The sequence below is a fragment of the Anser cygnoides genome, chromosome 22, assembly GCF_040182565.1.
Source record: "Anser cygnoides isolate HZ-2024a breed goose chromosome 22, Taihu_goose_T2T_genome, whole genome shotgun sequence".
Classification (NCBI taxonomy): Eukaryota; Metazoa; Chordata; class Aves; order Anseriformes; family Anatidae; genus Anser; species Anser cygnoides.
Window position 1 is genome coordinate 6668932 of NC_089894.1, and position 19978 is coordinate 6688909.

Here is a 19978-nt window from a genome sequence, read left to right on the forward strand (position 1 = left end):
CCTGACCCCAGCCCCAGCATGGGACACGGCAACTGGAGCCAGCTGCTGGGATCTCTCACCACCCGGATCGGTCCCGTGGTGCCCTCAGCTCCCTCCCAGTGGGGCCAGCGGGCAGCCCTGGGGACACACAGCAGCTGGCTGGGTGTGGGACGGGGCCACTCGTGCCCCAGAGCAGCCCCAATATCCATGCTGCCTGCTCTCTTCCCATAGCCTCCAGCAGGAACGAAGGAAGCCCTTGTCCCACACCACGATGCTCCAAGCAGACCATGGCAAATGCCCCAAGCATTTCGAGATCCCTTGGGTATCGTGCAGAGTAGTGAATGCACTGACACAGCTCCATCCTCCTGGAAACCACCTCCTTTGGGGGTCAGCAACCCCAAATACCTTTGGCTGCCCTGGGTTCTGCATCTGAGCCACCTGCAGCAGCAGCAACGCTCACGTGCCTGCAAGAAAGGAGCCTGCTGATGGGAAGTGAGGCTGTAGGGGCTTACCCCTGTGGGTTTTAACGTCTGTGCTTCACCCCGTCCAAGGATCCCACTCAGCTACTTGATGATAAATGGTCTTGGAGGCTGCTTCACTTGCCTTAGTCTCTGGAGGGGCTTTGGCTGCCATTAATTCTGACGGGTTCTTGCAGAGCTGCTGCTGGGACGTGTCTTTACACTGCCACGATCCATCCCCGAGGGCCTTTTGAGCAGCAAGAGCCTGGGAAGTTCAACGCAGAAAGAAAATTGCCTTCAGCAGCAGGTGAAGCAGAGCTGTGGCTGCAGCAGAACAAACAGGCAGGGCCACCAGGGCTGAGCTGGGTTCCCACACCAGTGGGACCACCAGCAACATGGCAGAGCGCTGTGGTCAGATGGGGAGCCACCAGGCGACAGCAGGACAGGCAGGGCAAGTGGCTGGTGTGAGCATCCTGCCATGCTGATGTCCTGATGTCCTTCTGTCCTGCCATCCTGCCCTCCTTCCATCCTCAGTTTCCCAGCTCGGGTGCAACGACCGCTGCCCACTGCCGGAGATTTGCTTATAGGGTGAGCTAGCAAGTTAATACAGAGCCACCGGGAGATTAAACTCATCCGCGGAGCAGAAACCGCATTTGTAGAGACTGCCAGATTAAATTCAAAAGCGGTCTGAGCCCAAAAGGTGCTAGATGATAGGAAAGGGGAGACGTGCTTGCAAAACACAGCTGTGCTTACATGGAGAGAGGGAAGAGAGCAATTATAACACATGGGAACGATGAGGACAAACGTGTGCAGGTAAAGGACTTGGTTGCGACTCTTGTGAGCCATCGATTGCTACTGATGGAGCAGGGGCATGGTTTTGGTCACTGATGGTGGTTACAAAGGCTCTGGGGACACTGCAGAGCAAGAGAAAGGGATGGTGGTGCTGGGGGCTGTTCCTGGCGTAGCGCCTTGCTCCCTTCCTTCCCTTTTCCTGCACCCCGCACCCAGCACAAGAGCATTCAGTCACCGCTTGAGCTTTTCTCGTGCTGGTAACTCAGCCTCTCCGGTTTCCCAAACAGCCTCCGTGGTGCAGCTGAAGGCCGAGCCCTGGGTGGGAGAAGAGACACAAACTATTAAGCCAAAAGCCGCCTTCACTTGCAGCTTGTGACACAGCGAGGATGGGGGCACCTCCCGTCAGCTCAGATTGGTGCATCAGGCACAGACAAGCTGCAGATGCTGCCTGGTACCGGAGGATTCAGGACGGAGCGAGAGGTTGTTCGAGGCAGGTGTTTTCGCTCCCAAACGACTACATGCAGCTAAGGCCTCTGCATTTCCCGCTCAAGTGTGCACGAGTGTATTTCAAGAGCTGGAGAGAGCCATGGGGATACAAACAGAAGTTAGGCAGGAAGGCATTTGGAGAGGATAGCTATTTGACTGTTAAAAACGAACAGTCAAGCACTGTGCATTTCCCAACGATGTTTATTTGTTTTCTGTAGCCCACTGACACAGCTGGAACTGGCAATGGAGCAGATTTTTTTTTTATTTTTTTTTTCCATAAAGTGTCTATGTGACATTAGGTCAAGGCTAACACTGTAGTCAAAGGCATTTAGAGAGGGCAGCAGCAGAAGCAATGAGAGGTGTTGGCAGCAGCAGGCTGTACGGGAGGGGCAGGGGGCACCTGCCCTCCCGCTGCCACGGCGGGGCCGGGGTGCAGGGACGCGTACAGTCCTTTTGGGTACCTGTAGCAGACAAACACAGCACCATGCAACACAATCTGCAGCTGGAAACGGGCGGGGGAACAGGACATGGGCTGTTATTGCAGTCTGCTTTTGGGGAAGCCACGTGCCTGGCGGCGCGCCTGCCCGCGGCAGGGAGCAGCCCGATGAGGAACCAGGCTGGCAGCAGCCGGGCCACCAGCTCCCGAGCGGCATTTGCTTGCTGAAGGGAACCACGATTCGCAGGATGCATCTACGGGGACAGACCCTGCAGCCAGATCCACGCCGCTGCAGTTTGACGGGAGTTCAAGTATCCAAAGCACCATGAGAAGAGATGCCTACCTACATGCTCCGCAGGAGGGGGCCTGCCGTGGTGCCTCACCAGGTTAAGGAGCCTCCCCCAGCCCTGCACCTTCCTTGGGGGCTCCCCGTCCAGCCCAGCTGCAGGCAGCACCAGCTCAAACACCACTTCTTCTAAAGGCAGATGGGAAGAGGACCGTCTCCTGATCCCCCTGCTGCTCACGGGTCCCCCCTCCCAGCCTCCAGCCCATGTCCCACCGAGCCCCCCACCCCGCGCCGTCCGTGTATCATCACCCGGAGGCTGGGCCGTGGGGACGGGAGGGCAGCACGCATGCAGCATCGCTCCCTTTTGCTCTGTTCCACCCAACCGCGGACCTCGCAGCACCCGAACGCTCCTCTGCCAAGTGGTTCCTTTACCCCAAGCAATCAGCACAGTGGCAGCCGACCCAGGGGTCTCCGCGGTGGGGGGTGCCTCCCGCACCCCGGTTTGCAGCTGGGACCTTTGCTCGGCCCTACAGAGACCGAGAAAGGCTTCGGAAAGGCAGGCTGGCTCCCGCAGCCAGCGCCGTGCCCTGGTCTTGGCCGCTTACTGTACAAAATGGACAACACACACACGTTATTTACAGCCCTGTTTTTCACATGATGGAGCAGCTCTTGGCTCGGTCTTTCCTGATCTCCGTGTCGTTCAGTAAGTCCGTCCTGCCGGGCATCTGTGACGCCCGCTTCAGTCCCCGCTTGGAGTTGGAGCGCTTCAAGTTCTTGTGCACCCTGTTGACGGAGGCGAGCGTGGTCACGTGGAAGACGTCCCGCACGCTGTTCTCCGACACCTTGGAGGAGCACTCGGCGTACGCCACCGCCCCGATCTGCCGCGCCAGCGCGCTGCCCTGCAGCCCGGAGAGGCGGGGAGGAACAGAAGGGGGGGGTTAAGGACGTCAGCACGCTGCGAGGAGCATCCTCCGTTCCCTCCCAGAGCCCCCTCTCCAGGACCGTCACCTGCTTGGCACAGCCAAGGCGCAGCTCCGGAGCCCGTGTCCCCACAGCAGTCCCCGAAACCCACAGCGGGTCCTTTGCTGCTGAGCCTCCTTGTCCTAGGAGGTCCCCAGGGAACGTCCCCACCACCACCCGCAGAGCCCTGCAGGGACGGGAGGCCGCCGAAACCCACCTGCTCGTGCGTGACGGGGATGAGGCGCTGCTTGGAAAGCTCCCGCAGCGTGTTCAGGTCCGTCCGCATGTCCAGCTTGCAGCCCACCAGCACGATCTTGGCATTGGGGCAGAACTCCTGAGTCTCCCCTTGCCACTGCAGCGGAGACAAGAGAGAGAAGGCGCTCGGCTGTACGAGAGGCTCCGCTTAGTGCTGACAGCCCGCAGAGGAGCCGAGGTTGGAATGACAAAGGCAGGGGCTCAGCTTGATGCTCCCAAAGCCCTTTGGATGCCCTGCACAGCTCCTGGGGTCCCACCAGTTGGGGTTCACCAGGGCTGCCCCCTGTAGCCACCCCAATGCTTGCTGGAGCTGTGCACGGCTTTTCCGTACTGGGGTCACAGCTGTTCAGAGGCTAATTAGCTCATCAGGGCACCTTAATGACTGCCCCAGGCAAGGATGGGAACATCAGGGTGCCTCTCAGCTATCTTTGTGCTCACTTGCTGCAAACCCGCTGCATCCAAGCTGCAGTCCCCTGCGCTGAGCCACTGGAGACCCCTCCTGGGTAGGAATATGGAAAAATAACGACTGCACGGCCTGGTGCACAGGTCTGGGACTCCGCGGGTCACCTTGGGGGACCTCCTGAGTCCCAGTCAGCGGGGAGCTGTCTGCACAGCACGCTCGTTATTTGTTCTTGGGAGCCACATGTTAAGGACGTTAAGACATTCAGAGCACAGCTCCAGCCATGGGGAATAAACGACTGAAGCGAGGGAAGGAGAAGGCCAGGGCAAACATCCACTTCCTTCACGTTGATGGTACCTTTTAGAGCTCCAGCAGCAGGCAGATGTCAAATAGAGACCGTCACCAGCTGAAGATGTCACTTGGAACTAGCAATGCCTGCCACGCTGCCTGACCGCTGGGCAAATACCCCAGGCAACTAGAAGGGGAAGAAAACCCAACCCACAGGCAAGCATCCAGAACCCGCTGGGGAAAGGAAGGGCCAAGAAGGCCAGGTTTCGCTCAAGCAGTATCAGACCAAAGCAAGTGTAAAATGATAAAAAATGATGTTTTCCACCAGGAGACAGGCTCCAGTCTTTCCCACAGCCCCCTTCCCTGCTGGGGACATTGTCTGCCAGGAATCCCACGTGTCCCCACTGCCCCAGCAGCATGCCCCAAAAGAGCCGCATGAAAAGGATGCTGCGGTTCATTCGGAGCAGGAATTCAAACACCCTAATTCACCCGAAGGATGAAAATCCCTGCAGAAATGGGGCTGTAGGGTCTGTTCTCAGCCGGCTGTCTGTAACGGGGTCCCTAGGCTATGGACAGAGCCGTGACCCTCTTCTCACACGACTGACGCCGTGCCGAGGTTTGCTGCACCACCCGGCCGTGTCAGAGCAGAGGTGCCCCCCCGTGAAAACCCGCTTTGTGTGAAACGAGATGCTGTTTGCTCTCGGGTGGCTCCTTCCCTTCGACCGTACAAGCTGTACAGGCAAGCCAGGCAGCAGAAGGGCAGCAATAATAAAAATTTCCCCTGCTGAACCAGCACGTTTGCCCACGGCTTGAATAGGGAGTGTTATTCTCCTTATTCGCCTGATAACGGCAGCTAAAACCCATTTCAACTTCATGGTGCCTTAGGAATTCACCTCGCCTCCATAGGCTGTGAGCCTGCACCAAAGGAAACAAGGCATCTGCTCAGAGACACTTAAGAAATCCCCTGTGATTCAGGGCTTAATTTAAGTCACCATATCAAAAATGCATTGCTAACAGTGCTGGGAGCAGCTGCGAGGCTGCGCGGGGAAGACCTTGCAGCGAGCAGAGCAGGCTCGCACGAGGAGCGTGCAGAGCCGTCGATAAAGCCCCAGCCCCGCTAATTACTGGTGGGCATGCATCTCATTAGGGGACGGGCGATTTGCCTGTGCTCTCGTCCTGCTGGCTCCCAAGTCGAGCAGCAAAAGCTTCCAGCCCCGTGGAAGGCTCCTGCCCCCGAGCTGGGTGCCTTGGGCGAGCCACCCCAAGGGTCCTTTCCCCTTGTCCCCTGGTCCCCAGAGCCACCTCCCAGCCCCGCCAGCAGCTGAGTAGGAGGCCAAGGCTCCAGCACAACCTGAAGTTCGGTGCCACAGCTCGTCGTTCCCGTTGGCGAGCTGCAGGGAACCGATTGCTGCCTTTTTTTGGGGCGGGCAGAGGCCGAACTGAGGGGACAGCCAGCAAAACGAGCTCCCTGCTGGCACCAGGGGCCACTTCCCACTCCCAGCACGCGGACTGGTGGCGAGGGATGCGCGCCGCTCCCCAGGGGCTTCACGGGGAACAGAACCGATGCCCTACATCTCTCCCTGCCCCCATATTGGCATGTGTGCACGCACGCAGACCCCACATGCGCTCTGCCATGGGCTGCATCGCTCACGGGGCTCCTTGCAGAGGGAAATCCCTCGCTTTCTGCTACAGCCCACGGGCAGCAGCCGCAGGAGAACTCCAGCCAAGGGAGCTTTTTGCCCTGGCGGCAAAAACCCGGGGCTCCATCCCAGCAGCCCGGACCCAGCGGGCACTCACCTTCTTGAGCACGCTGTCCAGGGTCTCGGGGCGGCTGATGTCAAAGCAGATGAGCACCGCGTCCGAGTCCGGGTACGCCAAGGGCCGGACGTTGTCGTAGTAGGCTGAGCCTGCGGAGAGAGGAGCGGTGAGCAGCGAGTGCCATCCAGGCGCTGCTCGGTGCGAGGAAAATCGCAGTAATTTTCTTCAGACAGGACCTTCTGGGAAGCCGTTTGATTCGCGATTGCAATGGCGGGCGTCCCGCAAGCAGGAGCGCCCAGTAGAAGTTTATCCTAACCTTATATCCCCTAGTACCCGACATCTGATTTCTCCCGTTTCCTCACTGAGTACCACAGGCTCACAGCCTACTCGACGCCCTTCTATACCATACACCTACACCTTTATTGGACCAACCGTTAATTTCTCCTTTTCCTTTTTTTTTTTCCCTTCTCTTGTGCCTAGAGGGCCCGTGATTTTTGTTTTTACTGATTTCGCACTTCTCATCCTGTCTTTCTTAGCTATCCTCCTTATTTTGGGACAGCGGGACCTTCCCCTTACCTGCTTAACATACTCCCCACTGCTATGCCGCTGTCACGCCTGCACAATCACTTCTGAATATGCAAGGTCAGTGGGATTCTCCACCGCAAAAACACCTCCTGTTGCAAAACCACAACTTTGTTTCTCACACCGGCGGGGCAGGAGAGGAGCCCCAGTGCTCCCCGCAGGTCCCTTAGGACCGGGGCCGCCGGCACGTGTGAGCATCTGGCAAGCAAGAGAAAGGAAAGGGAGCTTGGAAGGGCTGCGGTGCCACAGAGCAGCACATGCCTCCCTCTGCCGCTTGCACACCGATCCCGTCGCTTGTCATGCAGTTGCTGTTCTAGGAACGGCAGGAAGGTGTAGCTGAGAGAAGGCAGGCCACGAGGAAGGCTGCTGCTATTTTTTTATCCTCTCTCGATGTCTTTATACAGGGGAGCTTGCTCACAGAGACTGCGAGAGTTTAAGACAGGTAAAAAAAAAAAACAAACTGCCTTTTGCTCTGGATTTATGCTGGAAAATATCAGGCAGATTCTTTTTTTTTTTTTTTTTTTTTTGTGCACAAAAGATGTGCCAGGATTTGGTGAACAAGCTGTAAATTGAAGGGGATGATTCTGTATTCTGCAGGATTTCTCAGTGAGCAGGCAGAGAGCCCGGGCTGAATCCTGCGCAGCGCTGCCATGCACACACACACACACACACACACGCACCTTCAATGTGAATTTCAGGCATTAAAGCCTTTGTCCCGTAATGTTTTTATCTGAAGCGCGTTCTGTGCGTGATTTTAAATGCCTCACTAAACAGTAATGGAGCAATCAGCTCATCGCTGCTTAAAAACACTCTCTCGGTTTTATATTTGGCTTTACAATGGCTCAAACTTCCTGCAGGGATGAGAAACAGCTGCTTATTTATGAAAAGGGGAAGCAGAGACACCGGGCTCCTTGTTGGATCGGCCTCCTCGGAAACAGGCTGGGGGCACCAGAGGCGTTTCCTGCCCCGGCCCCACGGGAAGGATCCGGCCCCGCGCTTCCCAGCCCGGCGCAGGGTGCAGCACCCAGCCCACGTCCCACGGCCCCGTGCTGGAGGTCAGCACCTGAAGAACCACGAGCGATGGTGGCTGATGTCGCCGGGATGATGGGAATCTGCTGGGGGTGGCATCAGAGGAGGACGGGTGGATTCCCTGCTGGTCCCTGTGCCGAGCTCATAGCAGGATGCTGGGGAGAGCCACCAGCGGCACCTCCGCGGTGCACAGCCCCGGCACCATCCTGCCATGCCCATGCAGAGCAGGCACCCAGCACTCAGCGTGTGTTGGGATTCACAGCAAAGCCAGCTGCGGGGACATCCAGCTGCGGGGACATCCAGCTGCACCCAGCCGTGCTGCTGCAGCAGGGGCGCCTGCACCCCTGGCGCCCATCAGCGGGAGAAGCCACAGCTTGGCTCCTTGTCCCTGCAAAGTCACTGGGAAGAGAAGCAGCGGGATCCAGCACAGCAGAAACAGGCTGTGACCTCTGCAGAGCCCGGCCCTCTTCCTCGAGGGAAAGTCACGCTCCGTGCACGGGGACGAGCCAGCGCCTGCGGTGCCTTGGCCAGAGCAGGGATGGAGGATGCAGGCTAGGGCAGGGGGGGCCCTGGAGACCTCTGACCTTGCTTCAGGCTCAGGATGCTTCAGCTCGTGACGGGCAGAGCTGGCACCCGTGAGCCGCCCCATCCCGTGGGCGAGGTGACCCCGCGCCCAGCGAAGCAGCGGCTGCTTTCCGAGGCAGGACCGAGCTCCCCTTCAGACCGAGCCTGCAGTCTCCTTAACAGTGCACATTTGCCGGGTGGGATGCGAGATCCAGCACGCATCTGCATGCTCAGATCTGCTGGACCCTTTATCGGAGCCATGCCCTTTCCCCATGCACACCAGGGTATCTGCCCCAGGCTCTGCCCCTGCCCCAGGCGGGAGGGGAGCGTTCCCACGCGCATCCTCTCCCTGCAGCTCCTCCGCTTTACATAAACGCTGCAGATAAATCCACCCCCCTCCCAGCCCAGGAATGCTCCTTTTGTAGAGGTGGTTTTGGCTCCTTTCAGCGCAGACATTGCTACGGCAAACTGTATCGTAGCAACCTGCTGCTTCCTTCGGCACGTCACCGGCTCGCAGAGCCTGCAGCGCCTGGAGCACGGCCCCTCTCTGGTCCCCACTTGTCCCACGAGCCCCAGACCAGTGCCAGGACACGCAGGGCCATCACCCAGCAGCTGCTGGAACAAAAACCAAACCCTCTTGGTTGGTGCTGGCAGGAGGAGGGGAGGGAAGAGCTGCCCCGGTTCGAGAGCATCGTTTTCTTAATGAGCTCAAAATCGCCTCCCTGTGCTTTAACTTTCTGCTCCCAGCTCTGGGGTGCAGGAACGGCCCCGAATCCATCGCTGGTAGCTCAACCCAGCTCTGAGAGCTGAAAAACACCAGTGCTCATGGCCCTTCCCCACCCCAGGAGACCGATGCTCAGCGTGGTCAGTGTGTCCAGCACTGCTGGGAAGCTGCTGAGCTCCAGAATCCCACCGCCCTCAGCTTTCTTTGGAGATGTCTCTGCTGAATCAGGGAATTCTCGTTGGTCGATTATTTTTCTAGCTTTTGCATCTATTACTTTGTCATCAAGCACAACAATTAAAAACACAACCCAAACACAAAAGCCTCAGTTCCCACAACTCCAGGTGTCTGGCTTCATCGATTCCGAGCACTCAATGCCTTTCGGCTCTTCCAGCAAGACACCCTAGAGCCCCGCAGTCTGGCACCTCCGAACACACAGGCACCCAAGGCTCGTGTGCCTGCAGATCCAGCCTTCCTGCGCTGCATGACTCATTCTCCCACTTGGCACCCAGGTTTGCAAGAAACAGGACCTATGTGCATCTGTTCGTGATTAAAGACAGAAAACTGGAGCGAGCCAGACACCAAAAAGAGCTTAAAAATAAAATCCACACGGTTGTTGTCTGAAATTCAGAGGCGGGTACAGCCACGAATAGCTCCTCTTTCTTATCAGCTGGCAGCCCCTCCGAGTGCCTGGCACTGGGACCCGGGGACGCTGCTCTCGGGCAGAGGACTGAAATTTGCTGTTTCATCTATACCAACCCGGCGTTAATCTTCATTTGTTCCTTATTAGCTGTTCCGAGAGATAATGAGCCTCCCCACACGGGCACCCCCCCAGCCCACAATAGCACGCTGCAAACCAGGAGAGCAAACCCGCAAGGAGCCCCCCGCCAGCTCGGGCTGAGCACGCCAGGGCGCTGCCGAGGCCAAATTTTTCAGCATCTCACTTGCCTCAGAGGGCTCGCTCCCCGTGCCGCCTGCAGTGCCAAGAATGTCCCTTGCAGAAGGAAGCAGAAATCCTGCCCGGCTTTCTGGAGTCCCTGAAACAAACCCTGGTTCAGCCAAAGCTTTATCCACAGGAACCCAGCAGCTTCTGCAGGGCTTTCTGGCTGGGAATTCGCATCTCCACGTGGCTTGTGTTGCAGGGAAATTTATCTGGGTGACTGCTTGCTGCAGGCAGGGGCTGTGCACGCAGGGGCATGGCTCCGAGCCCCCTTCCCACCTCCTCAGGCTGGGCAGGGTGGGACCGGGGCAGCTCCCGACCCATCCCCACAGGCACTCCCCATGGGAGTTCCCCCAGGCACGTTAATATTACATGAGGTGAATTTGATGGCTTCCACGAATAGTTGCTCCTCTGCCAGGGCAGATGACGATGAAGGTGTTAATAATAATAATAATATATTTTATTTATACCACACCTTTAAGACTGAAGAGGTACGTCTGCGCCATTCCCACAGGAGGAACAACCCCACTGCAGCGGGCGCAGGAAGCTGTGATGGGGACTGCAGCGGGTGGGCAGCGGTGCCCCTCACCCCTGCCCCTTGCCCAGCCCCTCCAGGGAGGCTGAGCTGGGGGGGGGGGGGACATCCCTGGGCTCCCCACCCCGTGTGCAGGCAGCGCATCTGCATGAGAAAGGCGCATGTCCCACGGAACAGCCCTGCTATTGTCTCCTCCTGGGGGCAAAGCATAAAAATGCTGGATTGAAAACCTGACAGTGAATGGGAGAGACAGAAGTGGCAGCTGTCCCAGACACCCTGGGCAAGGAAAGAGCCCAGTCCCCATGGTGAGCCTGCAAAAATCCCAGCTGCTTCTCCGAGACACCCGGGATGCTTCAGAGCTGCCATTTCCTCTGCAGATGCAACGAGAGGGCACGGAGTCACCCAAAAATATTTCCCCACTGCTGGAAAAGGGGAAATAAGCCCAGGGAAACAATGGCAGAGTTTGCAGTAGAGGGGAAAAGAGGAATTCAGCCTCAGGGAACTCTTGAAAGCAGCAGTTAAACAGCCCCAAGGGTCATGCCCCATCCCTTTATCCTCCTGGGGACAGACTATGAAAGAAATTGTTATTCCATGGTCACTCAGCTCAGCCTGGCCCTACAAAAGCCCAGCCAGCACCGCTGGGAACCAGGCGGGTCACGGGCTCGGTGCAGGAGCTCCCCGGAGGAGGACGGGACACCCATTTGGGATGACGCAGCTTCAGGAGGTGACCGAGTCAGAACACAGATCCTATGCAGGGCAGCCAGATCCCAAAACCCCCTCCTCAGCCACCACAGACCCCCCCCAGGCCCCTCCAACAAGGGGTTTCTCGAGGACCACCACTCGCTTCCAAGGACCCATGAGCACGGCGAGCTCTGCAGGCTCAGCTCTCGCCTTGAACATCTCGGCGCCTTCGCAAGGGCAGCGTTCAAAGAGCAGTGGCTCCACGTGCCAGCTGCACAACTGGCCAGAATGTGCAAACGTCCTTCTCGTTCCCCACATCGTTAGTGCTGATGGGCTTTATAAACGGGCGGCCAGGAAATTAGCTGCTGCAGCACTAGGTGCACACCGAGGAGACAATATCCAAACCGTGGCGAGTTCAGAGGCCAGCTTCATCCTCCCAGGGTGAAACCAGACCCTGTCTCCTGCGAGCAAGCCAGCAACTGGTCCTGTTTGGGGCCCGGTCCTGTTTGGGGCCCGGTCCTGTTTGGGGCCCGGTCCTGTTTGGGGCCCGGTCCTGTTTGGGGCCCGGCCCTGTTTGGGGGGCCCTGTTTGGGGCCCGGTCCTGTTTGGGGCCCGGCCCTGTTTGGGGCCTGGCAAGCTGCAGCGCCGCTCCTGAGCACCCCACAGGTCCCTGCGAGCAGGGCTCACAGCCTGAGTGTTCCTGCCCCTGCCTGACCACAGGAAGGGGAGAGGAATGCCGACCCCCCTGACACAAACCCCACGTTTCTGACACTAACACAGTGCTTGTTAGAGCCCGGCCCAGCCCAGCGACAAGGGGAAGAGGCAGGAATTAAAGCCATGGCGACAAACTCCGAGACACAACGGCGGCGCTGACAGCACGGTGGTCTGAAGCCAGGACCCAACAACCCGGGGGTCACAGATCCAAAGGCAGAAGTAATTAGTGACATTAGAGACTGAAGGGAGCGCGAGGCCGAGTGAAACAGAGTCAAACACCCGCAACCGTGCCAGCCTCCCCTGCGCAGCGAAGCTGTGACGTGCCAGGCTGATGAAGTGTCCTGGCCAGCACCAAGGTCTCTTGTGTTGCAGCAGCAGCACAGCAAGGCAAAGCCAGCGGTGGTTTCTCTCCCGGAGGGGCCATTTCCATCACATCCAAAGAGCTTTCAGCAGTGCAGCCCCTTCAGAAGCCCCTCCAAGGGCGGGCTGTGCCACAACAAGGGATTCTGCCCTCCTCACGGGCAAGGGTTCAGAAAGGATTTGCCCTTTGCCAGAGGAACGAAGCCCTGCCTGCCAGAGGGGAGGTGGCCAAAAGGGGAGATGGGGCATCCTACCCAAGCTGGAGGGGGACAAAAAGCAGCAGAGGGAGCCCCACAGTGCAGGTCTCTGAGGGACACGGATCAGACAGCATGGCCATCACCCCAGGACTCTGATGGAAGCTTTCCTGATGGCTGCACCGCGATGTTTCTTTGCTCGTGCAATGCGACCGCAAACCCCTTAAGTCCAGGAGAGGAGGAAACAGTTCCATGACATGGAGCAAGCAATCGTCTGGAAAGTGCATGACTGCAACAGCAGCTAACCAGCTTGGACAATTAACCTCTGCACCTCGTTCTTGTGATGCGCGCACACACACACAAAAAAACAACAACAGTAGATTGCTAAGCAGCCCAGCTGGCGTTTCTTCAGGATGGATGTGGTCAGGATGAAGGGAACGGTGTTTGGAAGGGCTGAGGTGACATTTCTGGGCCCCTCTGCAGACCCTCACACCGGTGATCTGGAAGCAGCGGTGGAGGCTCCCTGTTGAAGTCCTCGGTGGCCTCTCCAGGGCAGCACCACCAAGTCCTGGGACAGGAGCACAGCCCCAGTGCCCAGCCCTGCCACCACACAAGGCTGCTGGGGATCATGCTGGGAATCAGCAGCCAACACGAGAGGCAAACGGGAACCAGAAGTTCCTTCTTGGCCCTTTCGCCACGTCACAAGGGTGGCTGGCATTGCCACAGGCTGCCTGTAACCCCTTCTACAGGATACAACAAGGACTAGGAGTGGCAACTGATTCCCACAGCCCAGCCACCACATGCTTTGGGGAACGCAGCCGAGGGTTGAGCGAGCACAATTATCTTTATGCAATGCTGCACATTTCCAGTTTGCTGTGCACAAGCAGCAGATCCCTCCCCGGCTGCTCGTCTACCAGATAAGGTTTCTCCCCACAGGGAAGGCTGGGCCTGTACACTTGTGACGTTTAATCGGGTGTTGATCTTATCTTCGGGATCTGGGGCAGGAGGAAAGCTGCGCCCAGGTCCCCACCGCAGGCACAGGGCCGGGGGCACAGCACCGACCGGCTCCTCCGGTGCTCTCCCTGCCACGAAGTGTCCCCAGCAGCCTCCCCGAGGCACAGTGAGGGGCACCCGGGTGCCAGGTGGGTGACAGCTATCGGAAAGGCAAGCCACCATGTGCCAAGGACAGGGCAAGAGTCCCTCCTCCGGGGATCTTCTGCAAATTGGTTCATGTGACCACCTGGCTAAGGAGCTGCTGCTTGATGGGTGTTAAAACAGCCCCAGGATCCCCCCAGGACCCCAAAAGGGTCTGGGGGACAAGGGATGGATGCTGCCTCGCTGCAGGGAGACACGGGAGCAGCAGCCTTAATCTCTGTGCCACGCAGCACCGCAGCACCCACACCATGCCCAGCCCGGCCCAACGGTCCCCCAGGGACTCTCGTGTCTTGTTGTCCTGTCCTGTCCTGTCCCATCATGTCACGTCTCCTCAGCTCCAGCCTCCACCCACTCCGGCGTAAGCATTTCTGCTGCCGTTTCTGCTGCAACTCTTTCAACTTCTGTCCGACTGGTTCCTGACCTGCCTGAGAATGTGACCCAGCTGCACATATTTTTAGGCTTAACTATGTCTTTGTGCTGAGGCAGAAGACAAGTATGCCGGTTTGAGGCTCCCAGCCTCAACGGGGAGCATGGGAGGAGCTATTTCGGTAGGGAAAGGGCAGCTCCACATTTTTCTCTGCCTCAGAGTGCCCGTGGCATTGAACTCTTCCCAAGGCCGAGCTTGCTCTTGCACTTGGGAAGAGGCAGCCATGGCAATCCTGGAGCCGCGCGCTGGGAATCCGGTCCCAGCATCCATGGAGATGCCATTGCTGAAGTCAGCCCCTTTCAGCTCTCTAATCTCATCAACATTCCTGGGTAGTTCCCCTAACGAAGGGGCTGTTATCGGAGCCTGGCGGTTCCCACACAGCCCTACCAAGGCAGACTGTTTGCTGAGTGCAGGCAAAGAGGGAGGCGGGGAGGGATTAGCGACTCCCAGTGTTATTCTTGTCTTGAAAGCACATCTGCTCAAGAGACAAGTCCCAGCGAAAGACTGGCAGCCGTGCGAGTCCCCTGCTGTGAGCTGCAGCACGGAGTGGGCAGAGAGGCACTGCTGAACCGGGGCAGGTTGAGGTGAATGGCAGTGCTCAGAGGGGAGAAAAGCCCTCTCCAGCAGCTTTGGAAGACGGCAATGAGCACACGCACAGCGCCAGCCCCGTAAGCCACTGGCACAGACACCTCTGCTCTGCGCCAGGTCCCGCACCAGCAAAGGGTGCACCATGCAAAAAAAAATAAATAATAGCGCATCAGCAAAAGTTGCATCATGCAGAAAAATGAATAACGGTGCATTAGCAAAAAGTGCACCAAGGAAAAAATTAAATAAAGGTGCGTCAGCGAAAGGTGCTGCTCACACGGGGAATTAGCTGGTGCATCGCTGAGAAGCCAGCCTGCCCATCCCGCACCTCGCGGTGACCGCATGCACTCCCCGCTGCCAAAGCACAGCAATGCAGCCCGCCCGCTCTGTGCAAAGCATTATCCGTGGTCACAAACCCAGCCGTGCCCCCACCAGCTGCCTGCACAGGCTGGAAGCTCTTCCTTGCAAGGTGCCAGGCAGCGGCACCCAGCGTCCAGCAGGCACCCGGCCCCCTGGGAGCAGCGCTCCCCAGCCGGCAGGCATCTGGTCGGACTGGTGCTTCCCCACACCTCCACGAGAGCCATGCAGAGAAGTTGTTTCTCTGCCAAGCGCTTTTGGGTCAACAGAAAAGAATTTGCCAGAACGGGGATATGCGGGGCAGCGAAGCACCGCGTCCTCTGCGTGGCCGATGAGAGGAGCCCATCAGAGCCCAAACCCCATCTCCTCCGCACCCCGCTCTCGCACACCGAGATGTCAAATTGCTTTTTAACTGAGGCTTTAGGTAATGGCAGGGAGAGCGGGCTTTCAGGGGGAAGGGAGGGATGGGACATCCCCACCGCACCGGAAAATGGCACTTGGAGCAATTGCACTCTCCCCCTGGGCCTGGAGGTGGGACTGACTTCCAGAGGGAGAAATCCAAAGTGCAAACAGCACCTGCAGGGGAAGGCTGAGGGGTCAGGCTCATGCTCAGCTCACTTTTCTCCCTGACAGGCACCTGGATGCGAGGCACTTCGGCGGGCACGGAGAGCCTGCACTTGCCCTCTCTGAGCAGGGCATCCTTATCAAGGAGTCCTAGTGCTGGGAAGTCTCCAGAGTCACCCTCCAGCCTTGGAAAAGCTAATCAATGGGCAAATGGTTACAAGACACTTAGAGGAAATCCAGGGTCCCAATACTATGTGGGAGCCATTTGGTTCCCCATCACTCCTACCCTCCCCATGGCAATGTTTCTCTAACTAGGTTTCCAGCCCCCCTGCCATCTGCTAACGTCACAGGAGGGGCAAATTCAGGCTGAAAGGCTGCATTTCCCAACACCAGCCAGTACTACACATCCTGGGAGGAGACAACATCCCAGTTTGTGTGGAGTACTAAGAGGACCCGGGAGCAGCACGGCAGTTTTCCAGGGCACCTGCCCTTGCCCCCATGCCCGTGCCTGGGCGATGCTCAGCTCACCCCGTGCAGCTTCCAGAGCCGCTAACCGCTGCCACGGAGGCTGCAGAGGCAAGGAATCAACACTCAGCTCCCCTGTCCAGATCTGCCTGCTGATTCCTGGAGACCTGCAGTTCCAATTGCTTATCTAAGAGGTGGCAAGTGTTTGAGATGTAAAGGGTGATCCTGACAGAAGGAGGGGAGCGGATTCCCAGTGCCTCCCTTCCCGCTCCTGCTGGGGTGGAATTTAGCACAAACAATAAGCCCCTGGCTGCGAAGCTGCTAAAAAGAGACAGCAGGTAGCACGGAGACAAGGGAAAGCGCACCCCAGCGCCTGTCATCCCGCACGAGGAGGGCAGTTAAGTCACGCAGAATCCCTTCGGCTCAGCTGGTTCAATTTGCTATTGCACAAAAACTTCTTTTACCAAAAAGCTTCTGTTTACAAGCGTCTCCGAAGGGTGGAAATTCAGCAGCAGACTGCAGTCTGCAGCTAAAAATGTCAGTTTGATTACTGGAGAAAATTGTTGTGCACTGCTTTGCAGGACTGATTATTGAAGAACCAGTTCCTGTGTATTTCAAATTAAAGCTGCAAAAGAAGGGAATTGATCTAGAAAACTATCTACTGAGCTCTATCCACAGCGAAGCTGTTAAAAAGGGCTTACATTTTCCATGAGGGGAAGAGAGAAAGAACCATAGTCCGTGTCCTCCTGGCTATAGAGATCAACACCAAACTCATATCTTTTGTTGAAAAGGGTAAAAATGAATGCACAACACCATCAGATGCTGATACACAGCTTTAAAGCCATTTTATCGTGTCCTTTCCTTTTAAGATTTGTAAGATCGAAGCCAAATATTCCGGAGAATTCCTAAAAAACACACAATGCCTCAAGCGTGCTGCCGTACTCTCCATAGGTGAAGTTTCTCACGTGGAAGGCAGGCGCTCGGAGCAGAGCGGCCCAGCGTCGAACAAAGATACCCCACCCAGTCCCTTCCCAGCAGCGCCAGAAGCCCCCAGTTTGGAACCCCCCTGGGATGTCCCAGCCCCGGGGTTGTGCACAGATGCACCCCGGTCACTCCCGCTGTGCTGGGAGTCGGATGCTCCGGGTCGGAGCAGGACAGCATCGCGGGTATCGCACCTGAGGGGCTTGACGCAGACACGCCAGCCCAGCAGGATCCATCCAGCAGGCAACGACCGCACAGCCACCATCCTGAGCTCCACGCGCAGCACCCTGCCAAGCTCCGGGAGCCGGGGCTCATCCTCTGCTCCAGCACCCCGAGCCGCCCCGAGAGGCAGCATCGCCACGGCTCGCAGCACAGGAGGCAAAGCAAAAGATCCCTTTTCGTCTCGGGGCATAAAAGCAGCAAAAGTGAGGTCTCCCGGGTCAGGAAGCCTCCAGAGCTGACTCAATAAACACATTTTACATGATAGAGCTAGTCCAAGCCTCAGCAAAGCCACTGCTCTAGGTAGACCTCTGCTGATCCTACAGCTGTAATTTGACGGATGCAAAATTATAGCGAGGAATTTGAGCGTACACGAGCAAAGAAAGTCGGAGGTCAGGCTTTAATTTACTGTTGCTCTTGAGCACCGAGAAGACTTCATTTGTTATAAACACTCCACAAATTATGGGGAAAGAGCATCAGCAAGCCTGCGACGTATGCACGCTGGCAGAGCCCGGCACTGAGCCGCGCCGTGTGTACACAGCACTCCGAGGAGGTTGCCAGAGGTAAATTAAAAGGCCAATATTTTTATTAGCTCCGCACCAAGCAGTTCACGCCTCCCCAGAAAGGCAGCGTGAAGTTTGGGAAGGGTCTCGGAGGGCTGGGACAGCCGTGCCCAGGGCTCCCCGCGGCATCGCAGCTGCGGATGCAGAAGAAGAGGCAAAGCCAAAACAAGGGGAGAAAAACAAAAGCGGCCCAGAAGCTCCGTTGGGGAGCGAGTGATGAAAGGCCGGCGCGTTCCCGCAGCACATTCCTCTCCGAGGCGAGGTCTCCCCTCTCGGCTGCACCTCGCTTGGCTTCCCCATTCCTTCCCACCCCAAAAACTGGTTTCGCTGCTGCTCACCGGTGGCCCTACACAACCGCTGCCGGGGATGCACGGATGCGAACCCAACCCCGAAACATCCCCGGGGAGGGGGGGGGGGGGGGCTGCACCAGCACGGAGCAGGGGGACAGAGGACCCCCAAAAAACCCTTCACAAGGACCCGGCGGCATCACCCCCCAACCGGAGACAACCCCCCACCTCCCCCGGGGGTGGGGGGCAGCCCACCTGAGGTGTCCCACATGTTGAGCTCGGTGCGCTGCTTGTCGATCTCGAAGCTGGCCGTGTAGTTCTCGAAAACGGTGGGCACGTAGCTCTAGGGGGGGGGGGAGAAAGGAGGGTGAGCCGAGCCGAGCCGAGCCGTGCCGAGCCCCGGCACCCCCCCCCCCAGCCCCCCCCAAGCCCCCCGGCGCACCTCGGGGTAGCAATCCTTGGCGAAGACGTGCAGCAGCGCCGTCTTGCCGCACTGCGTGTCCCCCACCACCACGATCTTGCAACGCGCCAGGTGGCCCTCCATCGTGCGGGGTGGCCCCCCCCCGCGGCCGCTCCGCCGCTTTACCGGCACCGGCCCCGCCGTGGCCGCGCCCCCCGGGTCCGACGGCACCAACCGGAGCCGGAGCTGGGCAGGGCCCGAGCTGGCACCGCCGCCCCCCCCCGGCCGCCTCCCGTCGGTGCCGGCCCCCCCCCCCCCCCCCCCCACTCCATGCTCCGCCGGGTCCTGGCCGGGATGCGGCTACCCCGGGATGCAGCGTGGGAACCGGCCCCGGTGTCGCCCCCCCCCGCCTCGGAGCGGTGCCCCCCTCCGGGGCTGCCGGTGGGACCCCCCCCCCCTCCCGGGACCCCGGGACCCCCCCCCCCCCCGAGGTTCCTCTGAGCCCCCTCCCTGCCGCTGCGCAGCTCCCCCCCCACCTTCCCCAGCCAAAAACCAAAAAAATTAAAATAAAAAAAAATTAAAATAAAAAATAAATAAAAATAAAAAATAAATAAAAATAAAAAATAAATTAAAATAAAAATAAAAAATAAATAAAAATAAAAAAAAATAAAAATAAAAAAAAATAAAAATAAAAAAAAATAAAAATAAAAAATAAATTAAAAATAAAAATTTAAAAATTTAAAAAGGGGGCTCCCCATAAGGGCTGGTGGGCTCGGGGGGGGGGGGGGGGAAGATATCCTGCACCAAGCTGGTGCTGGACGCCACGAGCCTTGCCCATCACGCTGCCGAGCAGCGAGGGGTGGGCATCGCTTCAGTCCAGGGGGGGTTCCAAGCACCGCCGACAGCCCCTTGCACCGATAATGCCTGTTTTTTTGGGGGGAATTTCAGCAAAAATGGGAGCCCCCCGGCATGTCAGCCGGCTCTGCACGAGTCTTAAGGCTGCCGGGACGGGAGGCTGGGGGTCCGTCCAGCCTGCCTGCAAAGCAGGCGGTCAGTCCCCGTTCCTCCCCGGGTACGGCCAGTCCATCTATAAAGTGCAGGCAGTGTTTTGAATTAGCGGAACGATCGAAAAAAAAAAAAAAAAAGGTTCCTTCCCTGCGAATATTTCGCTGGCCGTACTGCAGGAAGATTTACCACAATGGCAAAGTTGCATTTGTCAGAGACGAGCCGTCTGTCACAAAACGCAGTAAAAATAGAGACAATGAAGACAAAGCAAGTCTGGAGAAGTGGAAATTAAAATGTTTTGGCAGCCAAACCGGATTTATTAAAGGACTGAGGGGGCAGTTTGTTTTTGCGGAAATCGCAGTCATTTTTCATGTACAAATAGCGATGCTGTGCGCGAAGTGGGGATGAGCACAGGAGGGGGATGTGGTATGGGGCTTCGTGCCATGCAGGTACCCTGTGCTTCCGAGCACTGCTCTGCTCTCTGCTGGGCTGCCAGGCCCAGGGAAACGTCAGCGTGGGTCGTTGTGTGCTTTGGAGAGCTGCTGCCTGCGC

General features: G+C 57.8%; 1 protein-coding gene across 1 annotated transcript; it reads right to left on the reverse strand.

The window, feature by feature from the left end:
• Positions 1-1898: 1898 nt before the first annotated feature.
• On the reverse strand, positions 1899-18624 carry RND2 (Rho family GTPase 2). The gene is made up of 5 exons (XM_066981826.1): positions 18464-18624; positions 18277-18364; positions 6138-6247; positions 3615-3749; positions 1899-3336 (listed from the first exon to the last, which is right to left on the reverse strand). Exons 1-5 carry the CDS (start codon positions 18563-18565, stop codon positions 3088-3090), a joined length of 684 nt encoding a protein of 227 aa, XP_066837927.1. The 5' UTR covers positions 18566-18624; the 3' UTR covers positions 1899-3087.
• Between the last annotated feature and the right edge of the window lie 1354 nt (positions 18625-19978).